This window comes from Lissotriton vulgaris, chromosome 11, assembly GCF_964263255.1.
Source record: "Lissotriton vulgaris chromosome 11, aLisVul1.2, whole genome shotgun sequence".
NCBI lineage: Eukaryota > Metazoa > Chordata > Amphibia > Caudata > Salamandridae > Lissotriton > Lissotriton vulgaris.
In genome coordinates, this window is record NC_141699.1 from 545,058,789 (window position 1) to 545,075,658 (window position 16,870).

General features: G+C 46.2%; 1 protein-coding gene across 2 annotated transcripts in view; it reads right to left on the bottom strand.

The window, feature by feature from the left end:
• Positions 1-5,805: 5,805 nt before the first annotated feature.
• Positions 5,806-16,870, bottom strand: part of GPAT4 (glycerol-3-phosphate acyltransferase 4) — a 284,422-nt gene continuing 273,357 nt past the window's right edge. For both annotated transcript variants that reach the window (XM_086943600.1, XM_086943601.1), the window contains one exon: positions 5,806-7,147. In XM_086943600.1, the coding sequence (XP_086799726.1) occupies positions 7,039-7,147 (109 nt within the window). In that variant the 3' untranslated portion in view covers positions 5,806-7,038. The remainder of the gene's footprint in view (positions 7,148-16,870) is intronic.

Below are 16,870 nucleotides of genomic sequence, written 5' to 3' on the forward strand. Positions count from 1 at the left end.
GGGGAGGCGAGATCTCGCACTCACAGTGGCCTGCTTTAAGGCCCGGAGCTCACAGAAAAAATTCTACCCTGGGCAGTGAGGAAACATTAAGGGGCTGTCCCCTCTAGTGTCCCACTGAGGGTGACGTGGCCATCCACCTTGTTGTTCTTCCTGATGTTTACGTTTTAGGTTTAAATTTGCATTCAGCCAAGCAATGTCCCTTGCATACATTTATTTACAATGGTAAGGGGGTAAAAGGGAAGGGGTAAAATTATAAGAAAAACATACTTTTGTGTAATGGAGCATAACGATAATAACATCAAGCCTACAGTACTCAGACATTAAGATAGTGCCAATTTAATTAGCAAAGTTTGCAAGAAGGGTTTCTAATCTGCCTTGAGGGCGGTGTCTAGATCAAAGGGATGGGAAATTGGTTTTGAATTGCTACATGGGCATTTGGCATGTTCATGCTGGAGCTTTTCAAGCATAAATCTGACTACTAGCAGGTTGTTCTTGCGCCCCTCTTATTCTTCTTTCATGTGATCCTGGCCTGGCTGAGGGAAAGGGATGAGTTCAAACATTCTGTGAATGATTCCAAGAAGCTGGTGCCCACTCATCTCAAATGAAGGGTAATATTATCCCACCAGCATGGTCGTGAGAGTTTGTGTCTTTCTCTTGCTGAGCAGGCTTTCAGCTGTAGGGTACACTGACTAATACACCCCAAATCGCATTGGGCTAGCGACGCGAGGGACAGCGCAACTCCAAATTTGTAAAAAAAAAAAAAACGCTTGTTGCTGCGGTCATCCCCTGTACAGGCACACTAAAAAGGCCGATTTGTATGACTCACATCCTCGCACCAAGGTGCGCAGTCCAGCCTAGGGTTTGTATTTGAAGTATACCCTTTCAGTACAAATTCCTCTGTTAAGACAAACTCTTAAGCATCCTACACATCCGACAAGTGCTGTGCACTGTAGCACCCAATCTGTTTGTGGGTTGTACGGAGAAATAATTTCCCCTTTTTAATGTGGAGGCTGCCTAGTTTAGTAGATTGGGCATTGCATCAAGAGCTATGGGTGTATGCGCTATCTGCCCAAGTTACACCCCAATAACGCCCCCTTAATGCAAAGTGACAAAGCAGTTCAAAGCACTATTTGCATTGAGGAAAGGGCACATTTCCAGTGTAAAATTACTTTTGAGCTCGAACGTTTTTATCTTTGCAAGACTTTTCATGGCCTTGGGACTCTTTTCTTTGGGGTAAATCTTTAATAAGTCTGGTTCATCAGCGTGGAACTTTGACAGTAATTTGTTCTTAATGGCATTTTGAACTCGTGCTAAAAAGGGGCCTCGACCAGTGGTGTAAAAAGCCCCCCCCACCCCCGAGCACAGTACCCTGAACTGAAAGCTCCCGAGTGTGTTCGGAGGGGGCCCCCTCCATGTATTTTACAGGGAGCCCCCTCAAGTTTCTTTACGCCACTGGTCTCAACGTTTGTTTATATGAGAGTCCTCTTCCCTTGAATTATCTCATTCAGGTGATAGTTTGTTACATAGGGTATATGTGTTTTCTTTTGCACAAGTAAGTCATTGCCAGTGCCTTATTGCAGCTATCTAGCGTGTGTTGGATGTTTTATGCAGCTGCTGGGTATTTTCGACCACTCCCTCTTCGGTCACACCTTTTCAAATATTTGGTTCTTCTAGGCTTTCTTCCCTCATACCCTTGTGGAATTCTCTGGGGAGTCTGCCTCAATCGGAGAGTTGGTGTAGCTGCCTCCTTTATCATCGAGGTCATTAAAATTGTGATGAATCACGGAATTGGCCTGGGTGGGATTGTAGGAGGTTATTTGGGGAAAGCGTGGCAATTTGGCAAATATTACTGGCTCTCATTTTATTCTCTAAATCTTGATCTCAGAGCAAGCTCTTCCTCAGCATATTTCTCGCCAGAATGTGCTGCAGGGAGCTATTCTTCTTGGGTGATAAAAGTGGGCTATCACCCTCTGTTATGGAAGTGATGACTGTCCTACCTCCCTCCTTTCATAAGACTCCTAAAAGATAGTGCTGAGGTCACAGTTGTTGCATCTGGCCCGTATTACAGAAGTGCCCTAGGGGCGCAGCGGGCATTTGCGCCTGAAATGTGCGTCCTGGGGCACTTTGGTAGTACAGAAGGGGCTTCAGTGACCCCTTCTGTAATACAGATTGCACTGGCGCATATGTTGCACCAGTGCTATCTCAAGAGGGGTTCCCTCAGTTGCATGGGGCATGACCCCATGCAAATGAGGGAATCATTTTACCAATGCACCAGCGCTGGATTATGGACAAGGATTCAGAGGTAAAGAAGCTGTCAGGAGGTGCACTGACAGTGCGCCACAAATAGATGAAGCACTATCAGTGCATCCACCGCTGGCAGCCTTCTGGACAGGGTTAAGAGGTCCTATGGACCCCCCAGACATCCCCTTTAAGGCTGGGGAAGTCACTCACTGCACACGCATGCAAGGTGATCGCTGCCTGCACAGTGATACACGGAACAGCTTTGAACCAACTGCTATGTATTGTACTTGCAGGCGCTGCACCCAGGGAAGCACTTGTTCACGGCTGCCCTGAGAGCAACACTTCAACCTAAGAGGACCACTTCCACTGTTTGCGACCGGTGCACCTGTTTGAAGGTGCACCATGGCACAAACAGGGAACGTCCGTCCTATGGATTCTGGTAATTGGGTGTGCTGATCATAGTTTCAAACACAACAGTGTGGTCAGCTCAGCTGCTGGCTAATTTATTTTTCGGAAATACTTCATCATGCAGTACCTAGCGGGGTCTGATGCAGTTAGGGGAAATCAGGTGGAGTAAGAAAGGGTGTTCAACAGCAAAAAAAATAAAATAAGAGTCAAGTAGACCTCTGTGATAAAGAGGTTCAAGGTTTACTGTTGCACTGGATAGTAGCTAGCATGCAAACATGAGAGGGTTAAAGGTTTTGAAAATGTAAAAAGTATTTTGCGCGACTCCTTTAACTCGAACCTAGGCATCTAGCATACTTGCAAAGCAGTATATGCACAGCACCTTTTTCAAGGCCTTAGATTAATGGACGAGTGCGGTCATTAGTTGCTTTCCCTAGACCTACCCCATGCATCCCTTACTGCTCCAGACCAATGTCTGGGCATTTGATAGTTACTTTACACCCAAGCACATCAGCTGTCCAACATATCCACCAGCCAGGGCAGAGCGCAGGCGGCAGAATCACTGCCAAGAGATCCCCTCGATCACCAGGCACTTGAACAAAGTATCCCCTTCTTTGACATCCGTCATGAGAATTGTTCTTATCAGTCATTTTCAACGAAAATGGCCGTCCTCAGTGCACTTTCTACCTCCTCGACTCCGGAGTACTCCCACAGGCCTCCAAGCCAAACTGTGGGAAAATAAATTGAAGATGGCGACTAGGTCAAAGGGTTTCCAGGGTGTGGGTCCGACATCTTGCAGGGAAGGACAAGACACCAAAGGGTTGACAACTTTACAAAACCCACTCAAGGAAGAAAAAAACAAAACTATTCCGGACCCAGCTACTATTTAGTAGAATAATGCTCCAGCATGTAAATCCAGAAAAGATTTATGCTATAAAACCACTTTAAGGTCCAAATCAGAGTTGTCTTCCAGGCTCACCCCGTCCCCAAGACAGCTCCAAGCATCTATCTCTTATTCCACAGAAAACCCAATTTCCTCTACAGATGGATAATAAGTTTCGGTTTTAAAAGAAAACATGCTAAACAGTCTTCTGACCGCTCTAACCGTCGGTACTCCAGCGCGGCATCTGGCATCACCTCCCCAGACGGCACAGATGCCGCGCTGGAGTACCGACGGTTAGAGCGGTGCTTCACCAATATCCTGAGCCGCAGCCAGGTGGGGTGAGGTCTCTACTTCTCAAAAACCAGTCCACTGCAGACTGTGTGAGAAGACTTGGAACAAGCACACCTAGGATGTCCAGGTGACATTTACATATTGATGTCGTTCCAGTACTCTTTTTCTCCTAATTTATGACACTTCTATCACTTGTTTGGGGTTTTTTTCTGTTGCAGTAGCGATATACATAGGTCCTGAAGAAAGCAAGGCTATTGGCCCTAATTGCTGAAACATGTCGACCACGTTCCACCACTAGACAGTTTATAAAGTTTCCCTGTCTTGGCTATTTTTAACATTGGTGCTGGGAGTTATACCCTATTAAAATTTTCTTTTGCTCCCTAAACCAATTTTATTCACTTTTTCCACTTCCTTGGTTTTCCCTTGCACTGCACGTTTTTTTTACCCCATTGGCCACATCACCAACACTCTAATACCAACATACACTGACTAACAGGAAGGCCAATCTCTTTCTGTTACAGAAAAGGTCATGTACAGTGCTGGTCCTCGGAGCCCCAAATGATGAAGGGCGGTTCCGAGTGGTGACTGATGGGTGCCAGAGACCAGACACCAACTTGACCTGGCCTTTTCAGTCATATGGCTAGAGGTAGCATTTCACCTTCACCCTCTCTGTCCTGAATAGTTGCCTGTTGAACTCTTGACTCTCTGATACCTTTCTGTGATATATGTCTGTCGGGCGTGTATTCAGAGCTGGTCGTTAAAATTGCCCTTGGGTCCCCCGCATTGTATGTAGTGTAGTTGGTTATACACGTTCATTTCTTCAGCTAAAAAAGAAGTATGGAAGATGTGATTCACTGAAGGTGTACAGAAAAAGACAGCTGAACAGGGAGAAGAGGGGAATTGAAGAAATAGCGAGAAATAAGGTTAGCAGACGTGTGGATTTGGCGTTTTGAAAATAAAACTGGTTGTGTTGTGGGCAACACATGCAGGCTTACTAGATGTAAGTATTGGGATACTTTTATATGAGAACATGGTAAGGAATTGAAGGGGCAGACTAGCTCTCTGGATGGGAAGTGGCAAATGAAAGAGGAGGCAGATCTGAGAGCAATGTGGTTGTCCCTCCACCCAATTAGCATTTTCTTTATGTTAGCATCAGAGTAATTTTGCAACTAGTGTGTGATAGCCTTAACATCAATTAACAGTGTTTATGTGTAGAAACAAACAGCTGCTACAATAGTTCCTGTTCATGCAGGCATATGTATATGTTCACACATTGATTACATAATTAGAAATATCACTGATATCGACAAATTATGTGCAAAAGGGAACCAAAAACGACATCAGCCACTGGGAAACGATTTGAAGATGTAAAGCAGTGCTATGCTGCACATCTGATTATCTACTATCATATGTCCATCAGCCGGAGTGCCCTCAGTAGCAGTGCTGTAACCAATTTCTGACGATCATTTAAAACGGAGGTCTGACTTATCCCAAGTTTATCAACTCCATCTTGCCCTTGTGTTGTATGGTCAGTGGTGTTCCTCGCTTATCCTTTTGTGACCCATTTTAACATGTCAGATAGCCAGAGCCAAACATTGACACAATATGACTAAATGATACTTACAGCAGAGTAAGGTTCTAATATTTGGATCTGTGAATTGCAATTTTATTTGTGAAAGCAGAATGAGAAATAGTGTGAGGTGCAGAAAATAGGCACTTTAAGGTCCAGGAGGAGTTTTTTGGATGACAACGTGATGTAATTGAGTCCTTGTAGTAGCTACCTCATGGCCAACAGTAAGAATGTTGACTGCTTGCATATAAGTTTCAAAGTTTGTGTATTAAACGTAATAAGCATATCAAGTGCATTGAGCTTAGGAACAGCCAGTCCTAGTATGGAACCTCATATCAAGCTACTAATTATTTGGTTTGCAGCCACTATACAGATGGTTGTCTTTACATAAACACAAAGGCAAATCAAAGCCAAAGATTGTTAACATTTGCATTTATTATAATGTGTTCCCTTACATTATAAAAATGAACACAGACCATGCAGAGGGCACACGGAATTGGAGAGGGGGGCAACTTGTGGATGGTTGTGCGTTTATTTCCTAAGTCTGTAACATATCCCCTTATGATGCTTCTTTGCTGTCACAGTAACAAGGCTCCACAGGAGGGTGCACTCTAGGCACTGCACATGTTCCTCATCAGCTTTTCTAGGAATAGCACAAATCTTACCTAGTGTCAACCGATCCAAGCCATAATCCCTGAAAGGCATGATAGTACCCTGCTATGCAGCTGCAGGCAGTAAGTGCATAGACAGTGCTCCAGACCCCCAACAGAGGCAGTGACGCACACAGTGCCTAGCCCCACTGTGTGCACAGTCTGGGACGCATGCCAGAATATGGCTCATTCCACAGAAAGTTGTGTAAAAACACAGCTCTGACCTAATACATTTTCAGCTACGTCTTCAAAAGCGGAGTGTACCATAGCTCCAGCCAGAATTATACCAGAAACTCAGAATGTGAACAATTCCCAGGCCCAAAATCACACGCAATGTTCAAATAAGGTGTTCCAATCTCTGAAATTCGGTGTATAAACATAGCTTAATTCTGTCCGCTCAAGATTACCGTCCGTATTGCTCATGTGATACTTACCAAACGCTCAGATGCACACAGAGCCCCAGTCTCATCTCATCAGATACTCCACATTCAGTTTAGTGTAGACATAGCTTAGGACTTCCTCTGCATACAGCTTAGTGTACATAACGTCCCAGTCTTCCTCCACAAGAACTTTCAGATACACACATTGCTCCAGACTTTCTATGCCTGCAGCTAGGTCTACAGCGAGCATGTGTGACTGCACAAGGGTCTCCTCCGTGTACATGGCCAGGCCATACTCTGCAAGAAGTCCAGAATACAGAGGTCAAGCCTCACTGTACAAGCATCTTATGTACAGAGAGCTCCAAACATCCTCCCTAAAGCACTGTAAATGAATGGCAGTATCTGCCCTTGCAGTCCCTCTACTAGCATTGGGCACACAGCATGTATGATCCTGCAAAGGGCTTTATTGTAGCAAGAATGGATACAGGTTGACTCCCCAGAGCAGTTTCTGCTGCCCACAAGGGGGCAAAGACTGATGTCAGAGCACACTCTTCATCTGGAGGTACTATTGGGGATCTCCTGTGGACTGGGTAGTGGCATAGAATTAGTGTCCGAGGATCAGGAACGGCTGCGGTCTTCGTGGTTTCCGGAGATCATTTTGCTGTAGAGTTTCTGCTGTTCCTCTTTGTAAACCTCCTTCACTTTTTCCCTCTTCAGACCTCCGTCCCTGAAAGGGAAGCAGAAGATGGGTTAGAGGCATAAACCGAGCTTCCTCCTAACCTGCAGCATAAAGATAATCTTCCCCAGTCCAATAATAGTCATATTCAGCCTCCTCCTGAACTGCATCATCAGGCTTTCTCCTAGCTTTCTCTCAACAGGCAGCCCCCAAATAACAGTAGCATTAGCCTTCAAGTCCTGGTTGCGGTAAACAGCATGCAAATTGAGCCACTGAACTGTCCTGCAGTACCCCTTGCTAATTCAATACTAGAATATACAAAGCTCGGACAGTGAATCTCAATCCTCATTTACCTGTGCTGAGCAGGTATCGAGTGCAACTCCGTCATGACACATTGCATTAGTGCTAGGAACATCACACCCCACAAAGAATTTTCAGAACAGCCCTGGAATTAGACGTAGATCTGTGAATCTCAATGGCCCCTGGGGTAAAAATGTATGTATGCAAACCAGTTTGTGGACCCAGGTGTGTTAGGTTTAGAAGGGACAGTTTCAGATCTGTAATAGCAGTATACCATCTTTGGAAGCTACGTGGCATGCATTATCCCCTGACTCTCTGGTAGTTCATACAGCCAGGGAAGACGCTAGTACCCAAAGCACAGTTGATGCATCCCTTATCAGGAGAGCAAGACGGCAGATTCCGGGGGCAAAAAAGAGGAGGCATAGTGGACGACACACTGGTGCATCGCCACTTTCATTGGCTTACTCTCCTGGTATGACCATGCCCACTAGGATCAGATGGTGGACTTGGTAGAACATATCCCTGAGCAGTACCGCAAGAAGGTGCAGCAGCTGGTAGCAAACAGAAAGGTAATTTCCAATACCAATAACCGCTGCAAATTGGAAGCTGCAGATACAGCCTCTTGCGGCATTAACACCAGCATCCTCTTGCACTGCCAAGCGTCGCTGGGCGTTTTGGGGTTTAAGCCAGAGGTACAACAGCATCTTCCAAATGTCCATTTTGATGGTCTTTGGCCTTTAGGTCATAAATACATGAGATGCTCGAGAAAAAAAAAAAGACACCAATACAGCCAAGGGTATGGGCGCCCTCTAAACACTGCATCCCCAAGGTTTCTTGTGGCACACCCACGACCCCAGCTCAAACACCTCTTCCACCTTCACTAGGCCAACGCATCAACCCCCCCCCCCCCCCCCCCCCCCCGCAGGGTTACTACAGGAGTGGATACAGAGGCAAAAATGGCAATGGTAGAGGCAAGGGCACAGCCCACAAAAGGGACTGCCCCCTAAAACGGTGACACACTCCGACTTCCCCCAATCACAAAACACCTGTCGGGGGAAGATCGCAGAGGTTTCTATCCTTCTGGTCAGAAATCACCTCAAACTGTTAGGTTCTAGATATCATAAAGGAGGGGATGTGTCTGCAACTCACACAAACACCACCAAATATAGCCTCTAAATAACACAAATTGTCTGAAGAGCATTTGCGATTTCTTCACAAGGCGATGTAGGCTCTCCTGGGCAAGGGGGCCGCAGAGTTGGTCCCACTTCAACACTGCAGAAAGGGTGTATATTCCTTGTACTTTCTAATCCCCAAAACGGATGGCTCTCTCAGCCCATCTTCACTCTTCCCCTTCTCAACAAATATATTCTGTCAGAGCACTTCCACAAGGTGACACTACAGGACGTCATATTATTGCAGAAAGGTGCCTTCATGACCACCCCAGACCTGATGGACATCTACTTACACATACCCATCCACTAAGCATATTGAAGATACCAGAGGTTTTTGGTAAATGGACATCATTATCAATTCAAATTGTTTCCCTTCAGGGTTACCACAGCTCCCAAGGTTTTTACCAAATGTCAGTCCGCGGTGGCAGCTTACCTTAGGAAGGAATGGCAACTACGTGTTCCCTTACCTAGACGGCAGGCTGATTCAAGAGCGGCATGCAACAACACTGCCTAGCGCACACCCAAACCACAATTCATACCTTGCACAGTTTGAGCTTCACCATCAACCTGATCAAATATCTGCTCCAGCCCCTTCAGTTACTGCTCTTCCTTGCGGTCGTCCTAGATGCAAGTGTGAGAAGGGCTTATGACAGCCCAGCAAAAGTACAAGCCTTCCAAAACCTGTTACCTCTCTTTCTGCCAGATCGTCAGCTGACAGTCAGAACTGTAATGCATTTATTAGACATGATGTCCTCTTGTATAGTAATAGTACCTCATTCCCGGCTCCACATGCACCTGTTCTAGGATTACCAAGGGACACAGTGGTCTCAAGAAGAGGGTCATCCGGAGGCCCCGGTGTTGGTTTGGGGCCACACATTTCTCTCTGCAGGGGTAGAACGCAAACAACCTGTTACATAGGCAACCTTTCCTGGATCTAGTTCCGTGATAAACCTTCACCACGGATGCCTCACTCAAGCTGGGACGCGCATCCCATTCATCTCACTGTTCAGGGTCAGTAGACTCCTGCCCAGCAAACATTTCACATCAATTACCTGGGGCTGCTGGCCATCCATCTCGCTCTCCGGGTTTTTAATCCAGGGCAATACAGTCCTGTTATGCACTGACAACACAACTGCCATATTCTACTTACTGAGACAAGGGGGCACTGCTTAACCACAAATGTCTAGTTAGCCCATAGCATCTGGCGGAGGACGATACATGGTTTTGAAAGTCTACTACTCTTGGAAGGAAAGTGTTACATTTTTCAACTAACATACCCAGAAGTACCCAAGGTTACCACTCTACCAGTCTTGAAAGGAAAACCAAATTATACAATCAAAATGTAATCTTGTATAAAAAAAATGTTTTTGGCTCACATGTGTATACAAACAGACAATTAAAAACAAGATAAATAATTATTTCCGAGATTTTAAAGAGACACAAAATAAGACATCGATTTGTCATTTCATCATGACAGAATCAATCACAGTATTAACATGATATCATCGTTTTACATGCAACACCTCGTTCCTCAAATTTGACCCTGAAAAACAAGGGCTAAATTTGAGGGACTAGGTGTTGCATGTAAAACGATGATATCATGTTAATACTGTGATTGATTCCTTCAAACTAACCATGATGGCCCTACTGCGGTACTTTCGGCGTTGGGGGTTCCCACAGGTAGATCTGTACACTACCGCCGAAAATGCAAAATGCCCAAACTTCACTGCCACACCCATAGTCCATGTGCAATGCACTACAGAGGAGTTTGTAAGGGATATTTGCCTATGCTTTTTAACCTCTCCCACACCATTCATGGTCAGGGGGCTGAGACAGGCATCCCTCATGCTCCTCTTAGTGGCACCAAATAGGGCACACCAGCAATGATATTACACGCTGCTATGACTTTCTCTAGTCCCACAAGAGAAGCTCCCCAATAGGTTAGGTCTTCTCACACAAAACCACAGCACGCTCAGACACCCCACCCCTCATCAGCTCAACCTTGAGATATGGCGTCTGAGGTCTCAGAGTTTAGCTACCTTAATCTACTAGAAGAGTGTATGTCTAGTCTCAAAGAGGAACGCAGGTCTACTACCAGGGTCTATTGGGCAACCAAGTGGAAACGTTTCATGCACTATTGTCTTCCAAAAAATATCAATACTCTCACAGCGTCTGTACAAGACATTGTCTGTTACCTCCTTCACTTACAGATGTCAGGCCTCACCTACACGTCTATCCGTTTACACCTGGCTGCTGTAGCTGCCTACTTATAGAATTTAGGTGTTCAGGAAGGCCTCAAAAGGGTTATTCCACCCCGGACGCCTCATGCTCCCGTCTGGAACCATACCATAGTCCTCACTAGACTCATGGGCTTTACTTTTGCACCCCTCTCTAAACTTTGGATGGATCCTTTCCTCATCGCTCTACGACTTTGTTTAGAAGGCTCCCACTACAATCTTCTCGCCCGCCTTCAATGAAGCACCCATGGCACAAATTGGACCCGACTACTTTGACAGCCACTCTAAACTCTCATCGCCCAAAATGGCAATAGATTTTGAGGCAGCTAATGCGGCCTCTCGGGATGGGCCAATAAAGCATTAGATTGCTGTATCCTGTCAAAAATGACCCATACCAAGGGTACTCAAACCCACGCATGGTCAGATGAGTCCGATTGCGTAAAAGAAAAAATGTAAGATCCTAAAACGGGCCTGGAGAAGTTCCTACGATCCCACAGCAAAGTCAATCTATAGGAATGCAGTTAAAGTATAGCACATACTGGTCCGGAAGACCAAGGCAATGTTCTATGCTAACATGATCAGTACTAGCAGCAATCGAACCAAAACCATTTTTGCCCTTATGAAAGAAATGGTAAACCCCCGCCTGCTCCTATTAGCACCATGTCCTCCAACTCACAATGCGAGACACTGGCTACATTTTTAATTAGTAAGGTGGAACGCATCTACAGCGTATTCTGCCCGCGGAAGGCTCGCTTCGATCTTTGGGAGAATCCATTTACGGACGCTACGTCTCACTCCCTCCAGGATTTCCTGCCCATGTCCTCTAAAGACATGGAGGCCCTGTCGGCTAATATAAAATCAGGATCCCCTGACGAACCCCTAAAACCAGACATCTTTAGAAAATTCCACAATTGCCTCCTAATGGAGGGGCGGGGAGATGATCAATAGGTCACTGTCAGTGGCGGGGATCCCTAAGTCCAGGAAACATACCTAAGTTATCCCCCTGTTAAAAAAAACTACGCTGCCGGAAAACTTTTGTCCAATATCTCTGTTCCCGTACCTTGCTAAAATCATGGAGTCCTATGTTAACACCATCCTGACTCAATACCTGGAAGCAAATTCGATCCTAGATATGTAGCAAAACTGCTTCCGTCCGAGACATAGCACTGAATCTGCACTACTTACGGTCACGGAGCAGTTACGGTCTGCCTTTGATGAGGGCGGAACCTCAGCACTGATCCTGCTGGATCTAGTGCAGCCTTTGACACGGTCTCCCATAGGATCCTGCTACATCGGCTAGCGGAGATCGGGGTCAATGGCTAGGCCCTAGCCTGTTTCTCGTCCTTCTTGGCCGATCGGTCTTTCCAGGTCTCTGCCCACCCTATTTCCTCCAGCACCCACCCTCTCGGTTGTGGTGTTCCGCAGGGACTACCCTGAACCCCACTCTAACATTTACGTCCCCCCTCCTGGCCAAAGCCCGGAACATTGCCATGGTATCATACGCTGATGACACTCAATTGGTGTTCACCTTTTCCAGCAACTCTAAGGCGGCGAAATTCCAAGACGACCTTACGGCCATCTCTGAATGGATGGCTGATAACTACTTGCAACTGAATTCCACCAAGTTTTAAGTCCTCATGGTGGGCAATCAATAGTGGCCCGTGGCTCTTGGAACTCCCCTCCAAGCGAAATCCTTGGTTAAGAATCTGGAAGTATTGATGGATAGCGCCCCCTCGTTTGAGGGGCATGCTAAGACAATGGCGGGTACTTACTTTGGTCTCTTACGCAGCCTGAAACCCATTTTGGGATTTTTAGACGCACCCACCCAACAGATGATTGCCCAAGCCACTGTTCTGTCCCAGCTAGATTACTGCAACAGGTTACTACTTGGCATTAATAAAGCTGTGACCAAAAGACTTCAACTGGCACAGAACACGGCCGCCTGCACGCTCTTTGCCCTACCTAAGTATTGCCATGCCTCAGACCTTCGCGGGCTTCACTGGTTCCCTATAGAGCAGAGAGTCTACTTCAAGACTGTGTATGACACACAAGATTCTGCATTGCCTGGGTCTGCAAATTTTGAGTCAGATGTGCTCGCTGTATGTCCAGGCTCGAGCCTTGTGTGCCGCAGATCTGCATTTGGCCTGTGTCCCGCGGGACTAGAGCAGGGGGGCGCTCGTTCAGGGCACGAGCTCCTGCCTTTGGAATTCCATTCCTCTGGCTGCCCGCAGCATGCAAGACCATTGGGCTTTCAGGAAAATTATCAAGATGTGGCTTTTCTCTAACCTTTAGCTTCCCCACCGGTCTGCTTTCTGTTAGATTTAGCACTGGGATGCTACGTTGCTGGGGCAGCCATGCGCTCTACAAGTGCATATAACTTAACATAACACCACTTCACTGTTGCCAACGGCAATTCTCGTCTTGGAAGGTGGATTTTGTGGTAGCCACCACTTTCCTCAGATGAGTCAGTGAAATACACGTTCTTACCTTGCAAGACCCTTTCCTTTCAAGCACATCAGGATAGAGTGGTTCTCAGAACAAATCTCAAATGTTACCCTAAGGTAGTTTCGAGCTTCCATCTTAACCAGACAATTGAGCTGACAGTGTTCTTTCCATACCCACAGACCGTAGCAGAATGTGCACTGCGCAAGAGTGCTTATGTATCATACTGAGAGAACAAAACCTTTTCGTAAGACATAACAGCTGTTTTGTCCAACTCAAAGTCACACAAAGGATGTGCTCTTTCCAAGCAGGCGTTGCACATTGGTTAATTAAGTGCATACAGATTTGTTATGCCAAAGCTAAAAGAACTCTGCCCATCCCTCCCAGACCTCATTCCACTTGGAAGAAAGGAGCTTCTATGACTTTCTTAGGCGATATACCACTCGCTGACATATGCAAAGCAGCTACCTGGTCTACCCCTCATACCTTTACCAAGCACTACTGTGTGAATATCCTGGCCAGACAGCAAACTAGAGTTGGCCAGGCTGTCCTACATGCACTTTCCTAGTCTTCGGCAACCTCCTCAGTCTATGCACAGCATGTGTATCCACAGCTACACATGCCACGAATGGAAAGGATTATGTTCTTTACCCTGTAAGCATCTGTTCCTGGCATGTAGTGATGTAGAGTCCCATGCTTTAAATACTCCTGCCATCTAGTGGTGGGTCTGGATGTGTGCAAGTTGTTTTTATTCGAAGAAGTCTTTTGACTCCTTTGTTAGATTGTTTTCCCGCTATCAGGTGAGAATGGAGTACAGGTATGTGTTAGTAAAGAGATAGCCATGCATATGATATTGTAAGTAGATACTGCAATGATCACAGGTTTCCGTGGAGGAGGGCGGGCGCATGTGAATTTACAACACAACATGCCACGAACAGATGCTTACAGGGTAAGTATCAATCCATTCGATAGCATGTGTGGCGGAAGGTAAACATGCTTTACATAAACTATAAAGCAGTGCCTTACAAAAAGAGGTGGATAACCTGTGGGTGTTGCAGTTGTTTGAAAAAGAGTATGTAGCACTGCCTGTCAGTTCGAAGTACTACCTTATCCCTGTGTAGCTAGAAGAAAGGTTCTTCCAATGTTAGTGCCTGGAGCTCCCTTACAAGTCTAAGAGAGGTGATGGCTACTAAAAAGGCTACTTTCCAAGACAGGAATTGGATGGGGCAATTATGTAAGGGTTCAAATGGTGGACCCATAAGTCTGGCAAGTTCAATGTTGAGATACCAAGCAGGTGCAGGGGGGAAACCTGGATGGAATTACTCATTTAAGGTCTTCTATAAATGCCTTAATAACTGCTTCCTTAAACAATTATACATGTTGTCTATTTTGCAGGTAGCGTGCTAGGGCAGCTAGATGTAGGGGTATTAAAGTACACGCCTGCAAATGCAGTAGATAGTAGTCAATATTTTCAAAGGATGCATTAAATGGATCAATGCATTTACTACAACAGTAGAAGAGGAATCGTTTCCACTTTGCAGCGTAATATGCACTGGTTGTAGGTTTAAGTGCCTCTTTGAGAATGGTCATACATTCTGGTGGGAGATATAGTTAAGAGAACTCTATGACCTAAAGAGCCAAATCGCACGGTTGAGTTCCTTTGGATTTGGGTGCCTAACCTCTCCATGGTTCTGAGTGTGAAGATCTAGATTGAGGGAAAGCTTCTCGTGTGGCATCACAGAAAGTTCTAGTAGTGTGGCGAACCATGGTTGTCCAGCCCAAGTGGGAGCTATCAGAATGAGGGTGAAGGACGTTTGCCTGAGCTTCCAAACCACAAACGGAAGAAGAGGGAGAAGTGGAAAAGCATAGGCAAATGTCCCTGACCAGTTCATCCATAGAGTATTATCCTTGGATAGTGGGAGCCTGGAGGCAAAGTATGGGCATTTTGCGTGGTCTGCAGTTGTAAAAAGGTTTATATCTGGGAACCTCCACCTGTGGAAGCATGGGAGGGCGACTCCAGGGTGCGGTTTGCACTTGTGGACTTGTTGCCGCATCCTGCGGAGGAGGTCGGCCAAGGACTTGTTGCCGCATCCTGCTGTGGAGGTCGGCAAAGTACTTGTCAGTCCCTTGAAAATGCTCCGCTAGCAGATGAATGTTATGATGTATTGCCCAATGCCAATTCATCTGAGAAAGGCGTGATAACTATAGAGAGCGTAACCTCCCCGCCCCGCGGCCTGAGTATGTTGTAGGCACAGCTGATGTATACTGGTTTTGACTTGCCCATCATCCAGATATGGGAATATATGAATACGATCTTTGTAGATGTGCTGCAACTACCGCCAGACGTTTGGTGATGAATAGGGGTGCAGTAGTGACCCCAAATGGAAGCACTTTGAATTGATAATGTGTTCCTATGGCGAACCAGAGGTATTTTTTGTGAACTGGATATATTGATATCTGATAGCGCCAAATCAAGGGCAGACATAAGGTAGCTCTGTTGTAAAAGTGTTCAGACTGTGCTGCCACCCTTTCCCCCGAAGCATCAATGAGTTAAGACTCGGCATCTTCTGAAGTTTGAGAATTTGCTCTTTTGCGTGCATTAGATATAATCAGGGAGTCTGGGGGAAGTTGTCATTTAATGTAAGGTGGATCTGAGGTTCCAGCTTTGTATTTATCTACAAGTGGTGTAATGATGCGTACTTGTACTGGATCTTTAACCCCTTCGATGCTGATGACGAGCTCAGCTCGTCATCACCCACTGGTGGCGTGTGCTGATGACGAGCTGAGCTCGTCATGTATCGCGGTAATTTTAGAATTGCCGCACAGCGCAAAAATCGCCAGAGCAGCGATGCGGTTAAAGAGGTCATCGGAGTGACGGAGCATCTCTTTTAGCACAGGCAGATACTGACACGCTCTTGTAGTAGAGCAGAGTGTTTCAAAACAGGAAATCATCCTCTATGGGGTCTGTGTGCAAGGGGACCGAGTGATACGCAGCTGCCCTAGCTATAAGTTCTTAAAAAGATGTTGCATCATCCATGGGTGATGGTTTAGCTTGGTAAAGGTCTGGGTCATTCTCCCTAGGAGGGTCTATGTCCATAGTTTTCCCATGGATCTGCAGGCTGCTGACAGTCAGAGAATCCTTTGGCGTAATTAGTCCTGTGTCACTATGATGTGAGGGTGATCATGGTGAGGGAGGTGGTGGTGGAGGAGGAGAGTAATGACGCAAAGGTGGCTGCAAAGGACTGGTCAAGGATCAGTTTTGGTGCCGAAATGGATAGTTTTGGTGCCAAACTTGATTTTTGTTTCAGTGCCGGAGTGGTCAGAGCCAAAGAGGTGGAAGAGTGGGCACTCAGTGTCGATGCGTCAGCTGGTTTAATCAGCACTGAGATTGGTCAGCTCAAAGTAGTACATTTCGGCTCGGCTTTCAGTGCCGGGCCCAGGGGCGGAGAATACTTAGCAGATTCTCATGCCTTCCATGGCCTGATGGCAGTGGTGGCCTGGGAGCAGTCATTTCGGTGGAAACAAAATGTCCTAGTGAATTGGGCAGGGACATAGGTACTAACTGCGTCCCTGTAGAGTCTATCTCCAGTCCGAATGCAGAGTCCATAACAGAAAAGGCCTTT